Source organism: Carassius carassius, chromosome 18 (genome assembly GCF_963082965.1).
Source record: "Carassius carassius chromosome 18, fCarCar2.1, whole genome shotgun sequence".
NCBI classification, from domain to species: Eukaryota; Metazoa; Chordata; class Actinopteri; order Cypriniformes; family Cyprinidae; genus Carassius; species Carassius carassius.
The window spans coordinates 15,497,707-15,518,394 of record NC_081772.1 but is presented as its reverse complement, the minus strand read 5'-3'; the positions used below and the strand labels follow the sequence as shown (position 1 = coordinate 15,518,394).

Below are 20,688 nucleotides of genomic sequence, written 5' to 3'. Positions count from 1 at the left end.
TCCAAGATTCGTTTTTAAAGATTCAACAAAACATCATCTACTTTAGTCATTAAGATTTGACTTTATTTTAGATTTAAATCAGTGTTCATGTTGGCCCAGTCAGACAGGTGAAATTGTTTTCACCTGGACCAAAACTCTCCCGCACTGTTCTCAGGCCTTGCTAAGTGTTTGTCTCTAAACAGTCCTAATCAAACATTTCATCTGTCTCTTGCAGGGTTTTGTTATCGAGTTGCTGTTGACATTAGAGGCTGGTATAGACACTCTGGCTGAAACCATGAAGAACTACGACCTGCTCACTGCACTCTCACAGTAAGATTTGCTCTGCTACAACAAAACATAAAAACTTTATTTCCCCTCATTTAAGCACATTATTTTACCCATGTAACCTTGAGACGCTGTCTCCATTTTCATTATAGCGCTTCCCATGATCCTCTGCAGGGCACCAAGTTTGCCAATAACAGGAAAAGTACCGGTCAGCTGAACCTTGGCAGTGGAAGTTTCTTGCATGTCCATTACAGCCACACTCGAAGCAACTCCCTCCGTGCAAGTCTGATGGGTGGACGCTTGGGAGACCATCGCCGCAGCAACACCCTTGATGTAGCCGACCGGTTGGGTGGCAGCCACGGAAATCTAGCCCGCACACGGAGCTTATCATCATTACGAGAGGATGGCGTCCGTGGTGATGGAGGAAGTGTAGTGGGAGGAGGAGGAGGATCTGGTGAGGTGGTGCCACCAACTGACCCCACCAACCTGATGGCGACGGTCTTCTGGATTGCAACATCGCTACTGGAGTCCGATTATGAGTTTGAGTACTTGCTTGCACTCAGGCTGCTGAACCGACTGCTGGCCCAAATGCCCCTGGAGAAGGCAGACAGCAGGGAGAAGCTGGAGAGAGTACAGGCCAAACTGAAGTGGTACAACTTCCCCGGCCTCCTGACGCTCTTCCTGAAGGGTTTCACTTCAGCTGCAACGCAGGAGCTCACCATTCACCTCCTCAGTAAACTCATCACTGTGTCCCGACTCACACTCATAGACCCCTCACAGCTAGCAGGTGTGCCCTTGTTCAGTATCAGTATCTGTTTCAGTATCGGAAATTTTGATGAGAATTAAGGGTGTTTCCAGATATTTATTTTCTTAAATTATTTCCTGTCAGGTTTTCCTCTGAATGTCCTGTGCCTGCTGCCGCACCTGGTCCAGCACTTTGACAACCCCACAGGGTTCTGTAAGGAGACTGCTGATCGGATCGCCAAAGTTTGCGCTGAAGAAAAGTCAGCCACACTGGCCAACCTTGCACACATGATGAGTCTGTACTCAACGCACAGCTACTCACGAGACAGCACCAACTGGATCAACGTGGTGTGTCGCTACTTACACGACTCCTTCTCTGAAATCACCTTTAACCTGGTCACATACCTAGCTGAGGTGAGATAAATTTGATTACCGGACATAGAGTCATACAGTTGGAAATAAATTATTGGGATACTGATGAGAGGTTAATTAGATTAAAAGTATTTTCGAGTTTTTCAGACAGCGATAAATCTGCCACCCTGTTTAGTTTACAAATACTTTTAAGGAATTTAGTTAAATTGACCTTGGTGTGAATTTCTGTAATTTTTAAATGTTTAATGTTTTTAGATATTATCAATTCTTTTATTTATTACACTACCTTCCAAAATTTGGTTGTATTTAATTATTTAAGATGTCTCTTAACCTCATCAAGGCTGCATTTATTTGATCAAAATACAGTAAAAACAATTATATGAAATATTATTACAGATTAAAAGAACTGTTTTCTATTTTAATATATTTTAAAATGTATTTTATTCCTGTTATGGCAAAGTGGAATTTTCAGAAGCCATAACTCCAGTCTTTATTATGAATGTTTAAAGCTGCTTAATATTTTTTCAAGATTCTTTGATAATTCGAAAGATCAAAAGAACACCATTTATTAGAAATTTTGTTAAAAAATATATATATACATGGTGCTGAAGTGTATATATACTGTATATGTAATCTCTTCCCCTTTGACCTCCTCTGTTTTAGTTATTGGAGAAGGGCTTGAACAGCATGCAGCAGTGTTTACTACAGATCATCTACAGTCTACTGAGTCACATTGACCTGTCTGCTGCTCCTGTCAAGCAGTTCAACTTGGAAATCATGAAGATCATTGGCAAATATGTACAGGTCTGTGAACAGCTTACTCTTTCTGCTGTCAACACTACTTGGAACATCAGTCCCTCCGATGATTTATTTCAGTATGCCTGTCCCATTTTAAGAGAATATGAATACAGAGGATTCCATGTGAATTCCCTTATCTGTTCTCCATTTCCTGTGGGTAGTAGTAAGGGACAATGGACTTTGCTGTAGTATATGTTTGTCTGTATGAAAGGCCTGGGAGCTGTTTGCTTTGTGAAGCACTTTTGAGGAACTATAATCTGCATCATCACTCTCCTCTTCCATGGTTTTTATTGAAGCTTTTCATCTCGTGAGTCACTCGAGGTTAAATCAAGAAAAAAGGGGGAGGTATGGTGAAAAATGGCTCAAGTCTTTTGGTGTTTGTTGTGTGTTCGTTGCTACAGAGCCCTTACTGGAAGGAGGCCCAAAACATTCTCAAATTGGTGGTGTCCCGCTCTGCAAGTCTGGTGGTTCCTGATGAGGTGCAGCGCTCCTACAGCATGGAGTCGACCAGCTCCCCGGAGATCGCTTTCACACGCATATTCAACAACTCATCTAAAGAACTGCCAGGAAAAACGTTGGACTTCCACTTTGACATCTCAGAGGTCTTCAGCTATTTTTATTTTGTTTATATTATATATACACTACTTTTCAAAGTTTTGGGGTCAGAAAGTTATTTATATATATATATTAAAAAAAAGATTTCGGTTTCAAATAAATGCTGTTCTTTTGAACGTTCTGTTCATTAAAAAATTGCACATTTCCACAAAAACATGAAAACATTTATACAAATAAGCAATGTTTCTTGAGCAGCAAATCAGTATATTCAAATGATTTCTGAAGGATCATGTGACACTGGAGACTGGAGTAATGATGCTGAAAAATTAGCTTTGCATCACAGGAATAAAAATTAGAAAACAGCTTTTTAAAATTTTAAAAGTCTCTTACCAGCCCAAAATGTTTAGGCTGGTTTAAGGGTAATGGCTAATATAAATCTGTTGTAGTTTCAAACCTTTTTTAACTCCTCGTAGTAGCTCTTTTGACACTGTTTTTTAACATTTGACCTACAGACACCTATTATAGGTCATAAGTATGGAGACCAGCGAAGTGCAGCAGGGCGTAATGGAAAACCGCAAGTAATTGCCGTGACGAGAAGCACCTCGTCTACTTCCTCTGGCTCCAATTCAAATGGGCTGGTGCCAGTCAGCTGGAAGAGGCCACAGCTCTCACAGGTATTGTCACCTAATATGAAAATCTTTCAACTCTTAATGAACCAACTGCAGCTTTGATTGCTTTTTTTTATTTTTAACTCTTATTTTAATGGTGATATTGTTATCTGCTTCCAGAGAAGAACCCGGGAGAAACTGATGAATGTCCTATCTCTGTGTGGCCCAGAGTCCGGGCTGCCTAAAAACCCCTCTGTACGTTCTCCTTCTGTATTCATTGCATTATCAGGTTACACAGTTTTAGTGATGGCTAATTACACCTCTTTTCTGCAGGTGGTGTTCTCTTCAACTGAGGATTTGGATGCAGGTGACCAACAGACCAGTCTGATCCCCACTGTAGAGGAAGTGACACGGGAGGAGGAAGTGCAAGCAGAAGATGCAGGAAGTGAACAGCAGTTTGGTGTCTTCAAGGACTTTGACTTCCTGGATGTTGAGTTGGAGGATGGAGAGGTGAGCACTGATCTCATCTTTTGATAATTAACAAACAATCCTCAAGTCTTTTCTTGTAAGCATCTCAGATAGGGATGCACCGATGCCATTTGTTTCAGAACCGATCCGATACCAGCAGCTTTTTTTTTTTTTTTTTTTAATCAGTGTAGAATTTCTATACCTCAATGCATGCTGACCTGATCATCGTCGTTTTGTGTGTTAAACACAGTCTACTAAATATAGATAAATTCATTGTACAGAAAAACAACAAAAGAAAAAAAAATATAATCATATTCAATGACAAAAATACTATGCAAAACTAGGTTAGTAGATAATTAAGCAGCAAAAGTTACTCTAGAAAATCATATGGGCTCAATAATTTAAAAACATTAATAAATGGGAAACAAATAAAAGTGATAGGGGTGCATGATAAATATTGGCTGATAATTAATGTGCATCTTGTCAGTAAAGCTGGTTCTCTAATCAGCGGTAAATTCCATCAGGTGTGTGATTTTTCCCATAGAGCAGCTGTTACTACACAGAGTCGTTGTTAACTGACAAGCTGCACAAATCAACGCTGATGATGAACATGGATTTGCACAACTTTTCAGTTAAAAACGATTAATAAACAGAATAGTAAACGTACCATATCGGATTTGGATTGGTCTTGTCTAACTGATACCCGACCCAGCAGGAAATGGCAGTATCGGAGCCAATACCGATACTGAGTATCGGATCGGTGCATCGATAATCTCAGAACTGTTTTATGTTTCATCCTCAACAAAGAGAGTCTTTGTGTGTTTGTATTTCTCTGACATCACCTGTGTCCTATGTGTGCCTCCACATTATCTCTGTGTCTTAACTCTCCCTAACACTCTTGTTATCTTTTTTCCCTCTTTTGCGACCAGGAGCTTCAGGTAAGTTTTAAGCAGTGTTCAGGGAAACGTTTGTGTTTTAATCTATAATTGATTGGCATTGTCATTTAGTAAAAAATTTGCCCATTCAGAAGTTTCACAAAATGAAATGTGATTCCTGCTAGCCAATCAAGTGGGATTGTTTTGATACTTGTGGCTAATGAGGGTCACAAGTACATGGATGGTGCAAATGAACAATTTTCAATCAAAATAGAATATAAAGCATCTTTTAAATGGTCATTGTTGTGTTGTTCTCCATGTTCACCGACCCCACTGTGCTCTGAGGTTATGCGTATTGTATCGTGTTTTGTATAGTGATTTAATTTAATTTCTTATCCTTTATTTTCTTTATAGTTCACATTGCTTGCAGTTATTCTGCTTTGCTCTTATTGGCTTTCTCCTGTTCCACCTGCAGGGGGAGAGCATGGACAACTTCAACTGGGGTGTGAGGCGCCGCTCTCTGGAAAGCATTGACAAAGGTGACACCCCGTCTCTGCAGGACTGCCAGTATTCCGGCAGCACACCCAGTCTCATCCAGCCGGAGGACACCGATGAGTCATCTGAGGAGGAGGTACTGAGCGCTAGCCAGATTCTCACCCGCTCCAGCCTCGTAAGTCCCCTCTCCTCTGGGCCCCCTCCACACAGGGGACACTGGCATGGTGTGTCTGTGCGCCAAATTGGGCTTTCCACAGCCTAAGTAGGCGGGGTTAGATGCTTGCTTTCTGCATAATCTACACTTCCAGTATTTTTAGACAAGTGCCCTCTGTACTTCTCCCAGCCGCCCAACTAAGCCAACTATTCATTTTTAGTACTTCAAAACCCTTCTTTGATCCTTAATTCCATTTTGATTCCCTTTTTTATATGTTTTGGGTAAGTATGGTGATGGGGACCCATTTTTTCTTTTTTTTTATTAGACCGGCTAGTTTTAATACATTGTAGCAGTTTTGCATTCTTATACTAACTTTGACATAGCTGGAATACTCTACACAACTTTTACAAATCTGAACACATTTTTAAACACTAGGCATTATAAAGTTGGCGACATTGTAAATGGTTGAATGATTAGGGCTTAAGATTACACACTAACAGGCTTTTAGGTTTTTCCGAAACACAACAAACTCACGCAGAAACGTAAGCAAAAATCATACAGTGATTTTCTGTGAAATCTGTCAACTCTGACTGCCCAAAATCTGCAGACTGCTTCAACGAGAATTGGTTCATCCAGACTGCAAAATGTGTAGTTTATTCCAGACTATAATTTAACACATTTTAAAATGTTTATTACCTTAAAAATCAGACAATGCTAAGCAATCGGTATATTCCTTATGAGCCTTTTTTTTTTTACTTAAACAGCTTCAAATAGTATTTCTGCATCAATGTTTACTATGCACTATGAATTTAATTTTTCTTTTTCTTTTTTCTCTCTAACCTCTACAACTTTTTTTCACCCTTTCGCTTGCTATGGGGCATGAGCTGTTAACGCAAAGCATAAGAAAACAAACTGATCATTTAAACGCTGCTGAGTGAATGTCATCTTCTTTTTCCTGTTTTTGTCTCTTTCCTCTTACACTGTTTGAATAAGACTGAAAGATGGAATGTAGTTGGTCTTGCCAGGCTTACATCATTTTTATGGCATGTCGCATGTCATGATATAAGATGAATGAAATATTATATAGTACAGAACTCAGGAACTATTTTTCATTGAACAGCTATAGGTGCATGCAGCATAACACTTAGAATAGGCAGAGACTTCTACATGCTTCATTATGCTTCCTTTTTTTTTTTTTTTTTACTAACTATTGATTCATTTTTCCTTTTCATGCAGCTTAATAGTGATTCAGCGACTGATGATGCCTTTTCCAATCATATGGACTCCCCACAGCAGTCGCAAGAATCCTCCAGTAGTGTCCTGACCGAAGAGGCCACACCTACCCCACCGCTGCCCCTCCCAGACAGCCCCACCCATGAGACCACCCACTCTGACAGCAGTAGCAGCCAGCTGCCTGAGGTGGGATCAATCAGGAGTCTCAATAAATTGTGGTGCACGGGTGCTTTTTAGCCATTTGCTTTTTGCTCTCTTATGGAGTCAACTAGTGCTGTTTTCTTACCTATCAAATTCCCTGTATCATCCAAAAGTGTCAATTTCAAGCTTTTAATGCAGACTTTGCTGCTAAAGTGTTTCCGGAAAGTGTTGCATTTTGAAAACTGGGCACTATCTGTTTCCTCTGCCAAAATACTGGCATGTGCTCTCTTTTTCTCGCACTTGGTGTTGCTTTATGGGATGCTTGTCATCATTGACATTAGATAATGATTGACTGCTATGTGGGGGGGGGGGGCTTGCTTGCCTGCTTGATGTTTGATTCGGGGAGAGATTATCAAAGACATATATACACCTCAGGCCTGCTGTGCTAGAACTACCTCAAATTTGGTCCCAGAAACGTTGAAAAACACAGACGTTAACACACTTTAGGCTCTGACGAAGACCACTCACTTCTGTCCATGGACCTGCAACCTCATTGTGAGTATTAGTGAAAACCATTCTGTGAGGTTTGAAAGGCTGAATCCCCAAACATGAGTTTTATGTGCATTTTCTTTATTTTGTCCATTTGCATTACATCATCCCCTGACTGTTTTACACTGACTGAGATTATATCTGTAGATATCAAATGATCAGTTTAGATAGCATCTGCAAAAACTTCCATAAGCGAGGGATGAGGACAAACAGGGAATGTAGAAAATGAGCAGAAACTCATGTATGTTGAGTTCATCCTTTTACATCCCTGTTAAAGGAATCATTCACCCAAACAATGTCATTGTTTACTCGCCCTCATGTTTTTTTTCAGTGGAACACAAATGAAGAAATTTTGAAGGATGTTCATGCTGATTTTTTTTTCCATAGAATGAAAGCATCACCACGTGCTGTCAAGCTAAAAAAAACTACAAAAATAAATAATTATCAATAGAGTCCATATTATTCATGCATTATATTTCATGTCTACTGAATCAATATGATAGCTTTTTATTATAAACAGACTGAAATTCTATCTTAACCAATGGATTTCTGTTTTTGACATTGTTTTAATATGTGAAAGCTACATTGGAGGGGAAAGCTTTCAGTGAGTTAACACTACATTACTGTTCCTTGTGAAAAGCCGGTGTATGACTTTAAAGGACTTTTAATATAGCAAATAAGTGGTTGGTTCCACTTTTATGGAGCTTTTTTTTTTTATATCTCCTCCTGGTCATGTTATGCTTTCATTGTATGGAAAATGCAGTGTGAAGACTCTTCAAAGTATATTTTGTGTTTCAGTGTCATGCATTTCGAAATAGCATAAGGGTGAATAAGTAGCGACTCATTTTTTGGTGAACTATCCCTTTAAATCGAAGAGCATGCAATGCTGTAGTAACTAAGTAAACAAAAGGCACAGCCCGACTGAGAGAACATTAAAGACTGCTAACCGGCTTTAGCCAGTCATGTTACTAACACTATAACCTAACTAACTGTGGATATCTGAATATTTTGTTTTGCAGTTCATTTGGTTGATTTTAAATGATGCAGTTCTATTCTAGAAACATTTTCTTTTTAGGATGTTCCCGCAGGTCAACCTTCATACACACAACAGTCACTGTTCATATGATTTTCAGTCAAAATGAATATGTGTATGTCCCTTGGTCACAATTCATAGCAGAATACCCCTCCTGTTGATGTTAATGAATGAACAACTTTTGATCAGTACCTGCTCAGTCCAGCCAGGACCAGCCGAGTCCAGTCTAGTCATACTTCAATATCAACTCAAGGGCATCTCGCCTGTCATTCTCCAGCTCTTAGCGTAATGAGTCCAGATAAAGCCATCGATAGTCTTACTCATCTGCTTGGCCACCACTGCCAAGAACGCCTAAAAGCTTTCTCTAATACCACCTCTATGGCTCCACGCCACCCTCCCTTCTCCTCTTAATGCATTAAACTCATAAATAGAACAGAGGAGAAGAAAAAAAGAAACTCAAGTTTTTTCAATGAGATGTTTTTTTTTTTTGTCTCCTTTAAAGTATGTTTGAATAATACATGAGTCTGAGATGGAACTGTTTGTTCCCAGAGATGTTTTTACCATCATTTATGTTGTGTGCTAGTATTTAACGTAATAACATCCATTATACATCTCAAAGATCTTGAGATTTGAAGACTTTGTGACACTGAGGTCATGTGATATTGTCAACCTTTGCATGGTTTATGTGATCTCCAAAAGTTTGAACCTTAAACCACTCATTTGTAAGTAGTGGTTGACTGATAATATTTCTAATATTTGGCATTTTTATTTAGTCGGCATCATGGGTGTCTAATAAGTGTTGGAAGGGTTTTTTTTTTTTTACTGTGAGGAACACAGGATCTCCCGTTTCCCATCTTTATTAGTTTACTAGGGTTTATTTTTAAAATAATTATTAATATAGTATATATAGTACATTTTATGTAAAATTAATTTAATTGCAACGTGTTCTTTACCATTTTTAAATTAAATGCAAGTGAGAATAAATGGATGGATATCTTGCATATCTCGCCTTAAATAAGGACAATTTTGATGTTTTCAAGGATTTTTTTTTTTTTTGTGGTTTCATGAAGTAGATCATAAAACTAGTCATACACTACATATTGAATTACATGAATATTGACTTATGCAAGTATCCATGGAGTCTTCTTGATTAACAGATATGTAATAAGGCTCAGGGTAAAGCGGTTTCCCCATGAATTTGATTGATTTTTATAGTCAGCTGTTATTTAGCTCAGTGCATTTATGTGATTTATGAATGCAAATGCAGTGGTCCATTTAATTTAGATCCCCTGATGTCACAGGTTTATTCCTCAGCTGGTCTCATTTGCATTATAAGTCAATGGTGAAAGATTAGCCCTGTACCATTATTGATTTTTCCTCTCAGAATAAAAGCACTGAACGCGTAAAGCAAGGCCATTGTGATTGGCGGTGCTTAAAGGTCCCTTGGTGATGTTCACTCTAAGTGTAATGTTCAACACTTAGCCTGAATGTGGACCAAAATAAATAGTCCTTTTTATTTCCGTAAAGTTTCTACAGCAACAGCTCTGGAGTGTTGTGCTTACTGCACACACAAAGATTCAAAGATTTGTTGTGTATTATTAGAGTATAAAGGTATTTATTGTCCCCCAAAATACATGTTGCCCTCTTTGCCCCAGTCCTGACTGCTCGTTATTGTTATTTTTACGACTGCAGGATGCGAGTGGAACTGCAACGGATGAATTAAGCAGCAGTGTCAGTGAGGATACGGGGTTTGGCAGTGCCCCTCCTTTACCCTCAGACCCCCCTGAGCTCTGTGACTTACCTGACTCCCAGGACCCCACCTACGACCTGGACCCAGCGCCCCCTCCGCCACCAGCGGTGGACAGCCCGCCTGGATCCCTCTCTGATGGCGAGCCATTGCTGCCACCCCCTGTCATAGACTCCACCTCGGACTCCATGTGTGAAGAGGAGACAGTTCTGCCCCTGGCTCTGGACTCGGGCCCCGATTCAGTATGTGAGGAGGACGTGACACTAGCTCTGAAAGAGCTAGATGATAGATGTGAGGAAGAAGAGGCAGATTTTTTTGGCATGTCCAGGTTAGTCTGTGATTTCTGTAGTAATGATTAGGGGTGGGAATCTATGTGTATCTCACGATTCGATTCGATTACGATTCAGAGGCCCACGATTCGATTACGATTAATGATGCATCACAATGTTGTCATACAACCTGTACATCTATTAGGAGTGGGAATCTTCATGCACTTCATGATCCGATCCGATTCTGGGAGTCATGATCCAATTCCAAAACTGTTCTTGATCTACATTTTTTACCCAATTAATTCTTCTGCTGTGCAAATAAATCTTTTACAACTTTACATCTTAAACAAAATTGCAGTTATATGCTTTTTTTATAGTTGGAATCTCTTTGTCAGTACTGTCATCTGAAAAATATAGGGTCTGAATCTTCACTGGTTTCTCAATTCAATTACGATTATCATTATCAACTCAATATCACTTTGCTTCATATTCTCAGTTTTCAATATTACTGCACATGGCTACATTTTCATATAAATTTTATATCAAATTTATTTTGTGCAAAATTAACTTTTTATTATTATTATACAAAGCACAGCAGGCTATTTTTTAAACTAATTGTTTATTTAAAATAAGTGTTCTTTAAGTGTCCGAAAGCTTAAAGAAGCAGGATACTCAACTAGCTCTTCTCACATGAAGCACAACATGAAATTATCAGTTATGAAATATACAAAATATGCCTTTTTATTCCCTATTTTTATTCCCTATAACAACTTTGGTCAGGAGTACACCTAGGATGCTCTCTAGTTAGGTCACTCACAATGTTTTGAGTGTAGTAGAATTAAAATAGCGCAAAAGTCTAAAAAAAAAATGGAATTATACTGCCTACCATTCAAAAGTTTGAGGTCGATAAGATTTTGTAAAAATGTTTTTGAAAGAAGTCTCTTATGTTCACAAAGGCTACATTTGTTTTAACAAGACAATGTAAACAGCAATATTGTTAAATACTATTATATTACAATTTAAAATAGCTCTTTCCTATTTAAATATGTGTGAAGTCATCTGTATTTATATGTAAATAATATAGGGCTTTTCTAAATTGTAATATGTACACGTTATTTTCTTTGACTGATCATTACAGATTAGCATTCACACTGCAAATACGTTGTGGTCATATGCAGGTTGCGATTTGTGAAAAAAACAGGGGGGATGTTTTTAAACATTTAAATTCATAAAAATAAATCATGAGAACATGAACTAGATGACGTCATGCGCTAATTAGCATATTTATGACGTAAGTGCGTCGTATTGTATTGCCTCCCTATGCTCACATACTGCAATTTAATTTAGCCATTTAATTTAATTCTCAATAAAACTGTTTTTATTACTATATTTTAATGTTTCTGTTGTCAGACAACGTAATGAATATTATAATGACTGAAACGCAGTCCATGAAGACATAATACATAACCAGCTCTCAAACATTAATCTGCACTAATGAAATCAAATACACATACGATAAAGTCAGTGGTTGTGCTGTGAATGATGTCGGCTATACTTGCTTGTAAAATAGAGTTAGAAGCAACAGAATATCTTTTTTTTTTAACTGAAAGTGCTGTTCCCCTCTGCGCTCGCTGAACACAGCAAATGCAGAGAGAGAGGCTCGCGCTGGGAAAGAGAGACCTCGAGAGTCTCAGAGACTAAATAATGATTGTCCAAAAAGTCGCTAGATTTGTTGCCAAGTTATCCCCCACCGGGGATAAAAATAATTAAGCAGAGGCAGGGATACATTGACCAGAAAGGGGGAAATCCCATGCATCCCCCCCGGCAAATCGCACCCTGGTCATATGCATTTCTGACTTCCTCCAAATGTGATTTGAGTGACCAGATCACAAAACGTTCTGGACCCCATTTACAGATGTACATATCACCGTTCACTTTGGATCTTTAGACTTTTTTTGCTCTGCATTGTACCATTTAATACCATTCAACATTGCTTATCTTCTGCCGTGAATAAGGAGGAGTTTTATTAATGCTTTGAATGGTGATCTCATACTTGGCAACATCATTGCTCTTGAAGGTCAGCCATCTATAATAGAGCACATCAGAAAGTGCCCCCAAAAACTCACTTAATTCATTCTTATACAAGCACTTACTCTGCAGTGCTACATATCATCCTCTTAGCCCTGATGTGTCCGGCTCTATCATGATCGATTAATAAAAATTATAAGCAGTGATTCAACAAAGGGCTCTAAATAGATTTTTGCGCAGTGAGGGCCTTTCTGTTCTCTTCCTGGCAACTTTCTATGCCTTAGCAGAAAGAGAGCCCGTAGAGTGTGAGAACCGCTCTTGTGCAGCGCAGCAGCGAGTGGGGGAGGGAGTGAGAGAGAGGGAAAAACAGAAAACGTCACAAACGCAGCGGGAGAATTTAGGTGAACACGTGAGGAGAAAAGCTCGGAGAAGGAACGGTGAAAACAGAGAAATAGTGAAGGGAACGATAAGAGCTTTTAGTGAAGATGAAGGCAATGTCTTCCACATCTTTCAGCAGCACTGGTCTCAGATTCTTCTATTCGGTCTGCTTCATCAAACTCTTCGGCACTACAGGCCTGTAAGTGTGTCTTTGACTGTGTGTGCTTAATGTTGTTTTTCTGTGCATCTGCCGAAGATTTGGATCTCTGCAGCACAGGACATCTGCAGTGAGAGAGAGAGAGAGAAGAGGGAGATCTTGATAGAAAGAACAGCATGTCTCTGTTTACGCTTTTCTTTCTGAATGATGTAACGCTTTGTGTACTTGCGTCTCTATATGTGTCTGAGTCTAGCTCTTTCTATCTCTGTTCACAGTCAAGATGATGGTGATGCAGACGGCTTTCCTGAACTCCAGGCCTCTCCGCCTCCGTCGCCCTTTCTTTCGGCTATTTTGGCAGCATTCCAGCCCGTGGCCTATGACGACGAGGAGGAAGCCTGGCGCTGCCATGTCAACCAGACGTTGTCAGACTCAGATGGGTCTTGTGCTGTTTACACCTTCCATGTGTTCTCACAACTCTTCCAGGTAAAAATGAGATTGTTTGTGAGTGTGTACATGAATATTAATATACAGTTTTCTGCAGATGCGCTACAGTAAAAATATCTGGTGGTAGTAAGATTTTTTATTATTATTACTATTATTATTTTTTCAGCAAGTATAAATTAAATTGATCAAAAGACATTTATAACGTTACAAAAGATTTCTGATAAATGCTTTTCCTTTGAGCTCTCTAATTATGAAAGAATTTGGAAATAATTGTATCATGGTTTCCACAAAAATATTAAGCAGCACAACTGTTTTCATCATTGATAATATTAAAAAAAGTTTCTTAAGCTGCAAAAATGATTTCTGAAGTCTTTCTTTAATGACTGCTGAAAATTCAGCTCTCCTCACAAGATTAACCTTCATTTTAAATTATATTTATATAGAAAAGTTTTATTTATAATAATATTTCACAATATCACTTTTTTATTTTAACTGTACAATTAAGAAAATCTTACCAAACAGAACATTTTTGAATAGAGGTCTACTTAAGTTTATAAAAATGTTTAGCGTATTTTTCTTGAACCATCATCAACAAATGTCTTTTCCAACATCTCAAATCACCATTTTAAGCATTTTTGTTGTCAGACTCCACTTTCTAGCCATGAAAACTAATTTAATTGCTTGTATTTTATGTATCCCAAACACACAATTTTTTATTTCATAAACAAATTTGTATAAGTGATATTTACCCTGGCTTGTTATTTGACTGATTTATAGCTTTGTGTTTTTCTGCAGTCCTGAGTTGATTCTCTCCTGTCTCTTTAGCACATTCAGGGGAAATTTGACTCGATTACCCATGCCTCAGTACAATTCCTTGGTGAGGGACTGCAACGAATGGGAAACCAGTTCCTAAGCTCTCTAGAGGTCATGACCTCCTGCTCTCAGTGTCCTACAGTCCTACTGGATGCTGAAACTGTGAGTGTACACTTACTTTTCACCTCACATCTGAAAATTACACCTCTTATAGATAGTTGTGTAGTTACACTTAGCTGTTTACAAAGATTATATCAGTGCCCGATCTTTTATCTATATGTGTGATAGTGTACAATAATACAACATGTTGGTATATTTAGTAAACTGTGTGTGTTTTAGCTGGTCTCCTGTGGGCTCTTGGAGACTCTGAAGTTCAGTGTGTTGGAGTTACAAGAGCATCTGGACACTTACAACAGCAAGAGAGAAGCAGCCGAACAGGTGAGATGCTAACTTCAGTAATATTGTGGTGTTGTGTGTTTGTTTGTTTTTTCCAAGTATTTCGAAGCCATATGATGTCTTTGAGTAAGGAACAAATGCAAAATTGAAGTTATTCAATGTAAATCCTTCTTTTAAATCTGATGCAATAATGAAAGAATGTCTTTGGTTACATTTACGCAGAAGCAGTACACTGATTTTCAGCTATACCCAATTCCTGTGCAGTTTGTTAGTTAAAGTTTAGTCTTATGCAATGGAGGAGAGACAGCAGAGGAGAATAAGCTGACAGTGCAGGATCTTAAAAGGTCTCTTTGCAGTTATTGTGGGCTGGTAAATCTTATAAGGACGTGAGTTGATTTAGCCAGTGTTAGCTTCCGTTAGCACCCATCTAGAATCTACAGCAGCCAATTTCTCTCCATGCACGGTCACTAAGAATAGCCCCATGGAGGCCCTAAATCATTTAGCTGGGCGGACAGGCTCAGGAAGGGGAGTAGAAGGGGCAGATGGGATTGTGGATGTCTAGAGGACAGTAATTGGATGAGACACAGGCACTACCTCTAGAGCATTATGTGCCGACCCCTCTGTGCTTAAACAGACCCTCTTTAATTTAAGTAGCAGACTCTTATTAAATTTACCCCACACACACACTCCCATATGCACTATTCGTCTCTCACTCTATTTGTTTCGCACTCACAGGAATCTGTCTTTGCCCATGTTCACAGCACCAGAAATGTCCACCTTCACTTCTCTGCCTTTTGGTTAGTAAGGTGTCTTATTTCTGCTTCCCCTTGCAGTGGTTGGATAACTGCAGAAAGACCTTCGGTGATAAAGACCAGCGACCTAACTCTCAAGCTCAGGTATATAAAAAAAAAACACCGCTTCCACACACTCACCTCACTGCATGCTTCAGTTTGAGTACAATTGAGTGCGCTAAACAATTCTATTCATCTCGGGAGAAATAAAATTGAATGGAAGAACGTCTGTAAGAATGGAAGCAGAGTTGATTCGAGGGCAGCTGATCTTCCTGCTACCCATAACCAGGCCCACACAGGTCACCACAGATTTCTGCAGAATTCAAATGTCTGTTATTCATTTCAAGTTTTGCACATCCCTTTCATTCACACAACCGAGAAAAAGTTGTCCAAAAATGCAAAAAGTTAGTTTCTTATGGTAGAGGCTTTACTTTTATGCTCTCTGTGTCTTCATCTTAGTCACTGCTGTCCCAGCGAACAGCATCTTTATTTGTTTTTCTGTGATGTTAAGTGCTTTTGCAATTTTGTGATGCCACAGTTGATATTTCTCTGTCTTACTGAAACTGCATCTGTCTCAACCTCTCTCGCTCTCTCTTAAATTTAACTTTATATCTATTTGCTTATATTTAGCAATGTCACAGATGTTTTAAAGTACATGGGGAAAACTTAAGTCGTTTCTCCTCCTAGAATACTTTGCATGTGACTGCATTTTTTTCTGTTATTGTTAATTATCAATAAACTGCAATATTTCTCTTTCTGTCTCTCCTATGTTTGGTCTTGAGGTGTTATCAGCACACTAATTTTTGGTCTTTCTCTCATTTCCTGTGTTTCCTCTTTTTGTGGCCTGCTGTCCTTTTTGCTTAGCAAATGGAAATGCTAGCAGTAAGTGGTTTATCATATTTTAGAGCCTGTCACAATCCTTTCTGTTTAGCCATGCATACTGAATATTCATCTATACAGTCAATCTCAACCAATCAGAATTCAGAACTACGCCTACATCTGATCACTTAACACCGCTACAGACGTGTCTAATTCATGATTATTCATAAATAATCACTACACGATTATTTAATGACTTAAATGGGTTTTGCATACTTAGTGTTGACCTGCTTGCTAAATGCTAATTTTCTAATGGGTTACTAGTGTTTTTTTTTAATTGCTTTTAAAAAGTTTGACACATTATAAATACAGTGTGTGATTGGACATCTGAGCAGAGGACGCAAGATTATTTTTATACCATTCATTTTTGCATGCTCACCCCTTCATCCATCTGGATCGGACATTTTCGAGAAACATCACTCTTTCAGGGTTTCGCTCTGATAAGGGAATCATACATGCTCCACGTTTTACAAAATGATTCACCAGGGTATAACCTTGCTAACCCTTCTCTCCGTCTCAAGCCAGGATGTTCATCCATCCATCTTTCCCTCCGTTTGTTCATTCATCTTGCCGTCCGTTCATCCGATCATGCTGTTTTGCTGCTGACTGCGCGGATGATTAAAACTAAAGATGTTAAGGTGATGGTGTCATGTCTGTCTGTTTCTATAGGAGCTGGAGTTGTGTCGACGGCTGTATAAGCTCCATTTCCAGCTCCTGCTGCTCTTTCAGGCCTACTGCAAACTCATCAGCAGAGTGGACACCATTAAGAGAGAGGCGGAGGTTTGTTTCTGCTTGTGTTTTGTCCTTTGTTGTTTGTTCACACAGGAAGCATTTTAAAGGGATAATTCACCCATAAATGAAAATGGTCATCATTTACCAACCTTGTTTCAGTGTCATTTTCACAACAGATTGTCAAAACTTTAACATGCCGTGTCAAGATATGAATGTATTGATAGAAGATGAAAGATTCGGTTTAGTTTTGCAAGAATTTGTGTGAAAAGGCCTATAAATTAAGCATATGTATAGATTTATGTCATATTAACAAGAAATACAAATCTTATTTCTACTGTTGGGGCTTTTCGAGTGCCACAGACAAAAGCTGCATGATAGCACGCACATACAGAAGACAGTTCGTTTTCTCTCTGGATTTGTGCTAATGTGTGCCAGTATGGACACACACAAATGTCTGACTGCACATAATGATCTTAGTGCAGTGTAACTTCATTATATTCACTGAGAGAGACTGATATGCTTAACACAGACCAGAGCAAAGCCATTCAGCCCAGTGCTCATCGATACTAACTCACTTACACTCAATAGACTGCACACATACACACACAGAGCTCAGCGATCTCTGTTATGTAGAAATCCCATATATTTAGCTTGGGAGAATCCAGTGTTTAGTTAATACGCATTGCCTTAGGAATATCAGTTTAAATTTTCAGTTATGTTTATTCTCGATATGATATGACTATGGTGTGTCAGTGATTTTGTCAGCTGATTGATTGTGTACTGGCACAATGAGTGGTTTAGAGTAGAGCTGTAATCGGGCCTTAAAAGTTAGGCCCGACAGGACCCGAGCCCGACAAGTACATTTTGATTGACAACTTTTTAAAAGCCCGAACCCGTTTAAAGCCCGACATTATTCAAATGTGCGCACGCACACAGCTCTTTTACCTTTTGTCAAGAATGAGTCATTTATACATGTTTTAACATAATTTATTCATAACTAACGTAGACTAGACCACTTGGAAGTTGGAATAAAGAAATAAAATAAGTCCTCTGTAACATAGTAACATCTCAGCACTCTAAATAGGCACAGGCATAGGCTCATTTAGCCTATAAATAGACCAACGCACCAATAAAAACGAGTCTTTTTTTAAAAATTCAATTAAGATTTAGCTTGATTACAAGATTTTGCGGATTTGCTTCTCCACTAGCAGCTGACATTTAATAAAAGAATAATGTCAATATTAGCGTAAATACTCTGTCCACATTATGCATTTAAGACTCAATGAATATTTAGTTATCATTTAAAAAAAAACCTTTACTCACAGAGATTAGGCTAAGCCTATATGTTGTTGTGGAGAAAAATGTGTAGTTGCTGGTGCAATCAAATCATAATAACCCGGGGGCAAGTCTTCGTTACACCAACTCAGCATTAATTTTCGCATCTTTCTCGTGCTAATCGAAACGCGTCACATGACTGCTCGTTTACCTCGCAAACCGAAGCGCAAGCCCAAGCCCGGCCCGAGCCCACGTAAGATGATATAAATTAAGCCCGAACCAGTCGGGTCCCATCGGGTTTGGGCAAAGATCTTCAGCTCTAGTTTAGAGTTGGGACTATATTGACTGAATGTTGATTTTTAATGTCATGGTGCTTGTGTGTTTCTCAGGTGACTAACATGTCAGGGGAGCTTGCCATATTAGAGAGCTGTCTGAAGGAGGCAGAGTCAGTAGGTGATGGACAGGAGGGACTGGGCGAGTTTGAATTGGACCAGTCAAGCACAGAGACGGCTATCCACTCACTCATCGAGAGCCTTAGAGCACGGGACTTCAGCACAGCCATTTCACAAGTTAAAGCCTTCAGGTAAGATACCTAGGCTTTGAAGTTACAGTGAAACCATATCCCAATAAAACGGCTTATTGGACAAAAAAAAAAGTGTAGGTTAGGACTTGGATCATTTGCTGTGATCTTAGTACTGTTAATAAAAGATGTCATTAATATTGCACAGATAAATTATTTATAATAAACGCAGCAATATTTCATAAAAAAAATAATGGTTATCAGTTTTGATTTCATGGTGTCTTTAACATCGCAGTGAAGCTGAAGTATTGTATTGCACATATGAGTGTAACGATTTTTCAAAACCCCAAAAAAGTGGGTGTGGACTTGGTTCAATCTATCCGTTCTTGATTGGATAGAGGCAAATCTGAATGTGAGCTTTCAGGTGAATCTAAGGATGCAGGGTGGAGTTTAAGTGACTAAATAAATAGTGAAGTCCAACATACATCACCAGTCAAAGTCAGTTGTTAAACCAGAAGATCGAATTGATATTTGACAACTTTAAAGGGTTAGTTCACCCAAAAAGGAAAATGATGTCATTAATGACTCACCCTCATGTCGTTCCAAACCCGTAAGTCCTCCGTTCATCTTCGGAACACAGTTCAAGATATTTTAGATTTAGTCCGAGAGCTTCCTGTCCCTCCATTGAAACTGTGTGTACGGTATAATGTCCATGTCCAGAAAGGTAAGAAAAACATCATCAAAGTAGTCCATGTGACATCAGAGGGTCAGTTAGAATTTGTTGAAGCATCAAAAATATATTTTGGTCTAAAAATAACAAAAACTACGACTTTATTCAGCATTGTCTTCTCTTCCATGTCTGCTGTGAGAGAGTTCACTGCAATGTATGATATCCGGTTCGCGAACGAATCATTCGATGTCAACGGATCTTCTTGAACCAGTTCACCAAATCGAACTGAATCGTTTTAAACTGTTCGCGTCTCCAATACGCATTAATCCACAAATGTCTTAAGCTGTTAACTTTTTTTAATGTGACACTCCCTCTGATTTAAAACAAACCAATATCCTGGAGTAATTAATGTACTCAAACAGTACACTGACTGAACTGCTGTGAAGAGAGAACTTAAGATGAACACCGAGCCGAGCCAGATAACGAACGAAAGATTGACTCGTTCTTGAGTCATGAACCGGTTGCACCGGTTTTCGGATCACCAGTAGTGATGGGAAGTTCGGTTCTTTTCGGCAAACTGGTTCTTTCGGGCAGTTCGATTCAATAAACCGGTTGAGAGGGAAAAAAACGGTTCGCCAGTTCTTTTGCGCTCGATGTAATGGCGTCATTGGCGATGATTGTCACTAGCACAGAGTCATTTCAGAATCAATCACCAAAAGAATCAGTTCGGTTCAGACGCTCTGTGTGTTGGTCTGCTTCACGCTGAATCACACATGCGCAGTATCATCAGCTCCTCGGTTCACGAATCTGACGCGTCTGACAGAAACGGTTCTTGACTCAAGAACGAGTCAATCTTTTGTTCGTTATCTGGCTTGGCTCGGTGTTCATCTTCAGTTCTCTCTTCACAGAGGTTCAGTCAGTGTACTGTTTGAGTAAATGAATTACTCCGGGATATTGGTTTGTTTGAACTCAGAGGGAGTGTCAGCCACATTAAAAAAGTTAACAGCTTAAGACATTTGTGGATTAATGCGTATTGGAGACACGAACGGTTTCTAACGATTCAGTTCGATTTGGTGAACTGGTTCAAGAAGATCCGGTTACATAGAATGATTCGTTCGCAGACCGGATATCACTACACTGCAGTGAATGCGCTCACAACAGACACGGAAGAGAAGACAATGCTGAATAGTTGTAGTTTTTGTTATTTTTGGACCAAAATGTATTTTCGATGCTTCAAGAAATTCTAACTGACCCTCTGATGTCACATGGACTACTTTGATGATGTTTTTCTTACCTTTCT

At 39.0% G+C, this 20,688-nt stretch overlaps 1 protein-coding gene across 8 annotated transcripts in view; it reads left to right on the top strand.

Annotated features, from left to right (window-relative positions):
• LOC132092525 (protein furry homolog-like) overlaps positions 1 to 20,688 on the top strand; it is a 97,921-nt gene that overhangs the window by 75,184 nt on the left and 2,049 nt on the right. For 5 of the 8 annotated variants that reach the window (XM_059498793.1, XM_059498790.1, XM_059498787.1 and 2 more), the window contains 18 exons: positions 215 to 309; positions 417 to 1,051; positions 1,154 to 1,422; positions 2,044 to 2,184; positions 2,580 to 2,780; positions 3,246 to 3,407; positions 3,522 to 3,596; positions 3,675 to 3,851; positions 5,160 to 5,354; positions 6,570 to 6,752; positions 9,982 to 10,364; positions 13,144 to 13,351; positions 14,138 to 14,287; positions 14,465 to 14,563; positions 15,355 to 15,417; positions 16,177 to 16,194; positions 16,861 to 16,971; positions 18,588 to 18,781. In XM_059498793.1, the coding sequence (XP_059354776.1) occupies positions 215 to 309; positions 417 to 1,051; positions 1,154 to 1,422; positions 2,044 to 2,184; positions 2,580 to 2,780; positions 3,246 to 3,407; positions 3,522 to 3,596; positions 3,675 to 3,851; positions 5,160 to 5,354; positions 6,570 to 6,752; positions 9,982 to 10,364; positions 13,144 to 13,351; positions 14,138 to 14,287; positions 14,465 to 14,563; positions 15,355 to 15,417; positions 16,177 to 16,194; positions 16,861 to 16,971; positions 18,588 to 18,781 (3,359 nt within the window). The remainder of the gene's footprint in view (positions 1 to 214; positions 310 to 416; positions 1,052 to 1,153; positions 1,423 to 2,043; positions 2,185 to 2,579; positions 2,781 to 3,245; positions 3,408 to 3,521; positions 3,597 to 3,674; positions 3,852 to 5,159; positions 5,355 to 6,569; positions 6,753 to 9,981; positions 10,365 to 13,143; positions 13,352 to 14,137; positions 14,288 to 14,464; positions 14,564 to 15,354; positions 15,418 to 16,176; positions 16,195 to 16,860; positions 16,972 to 18,587; positions 18,782 to 20,688) is intronic. The other 3 variants (XM_059498788.1, XM_059498794.1, XM_059498789.1) reach the window with 2 other exon arrangements.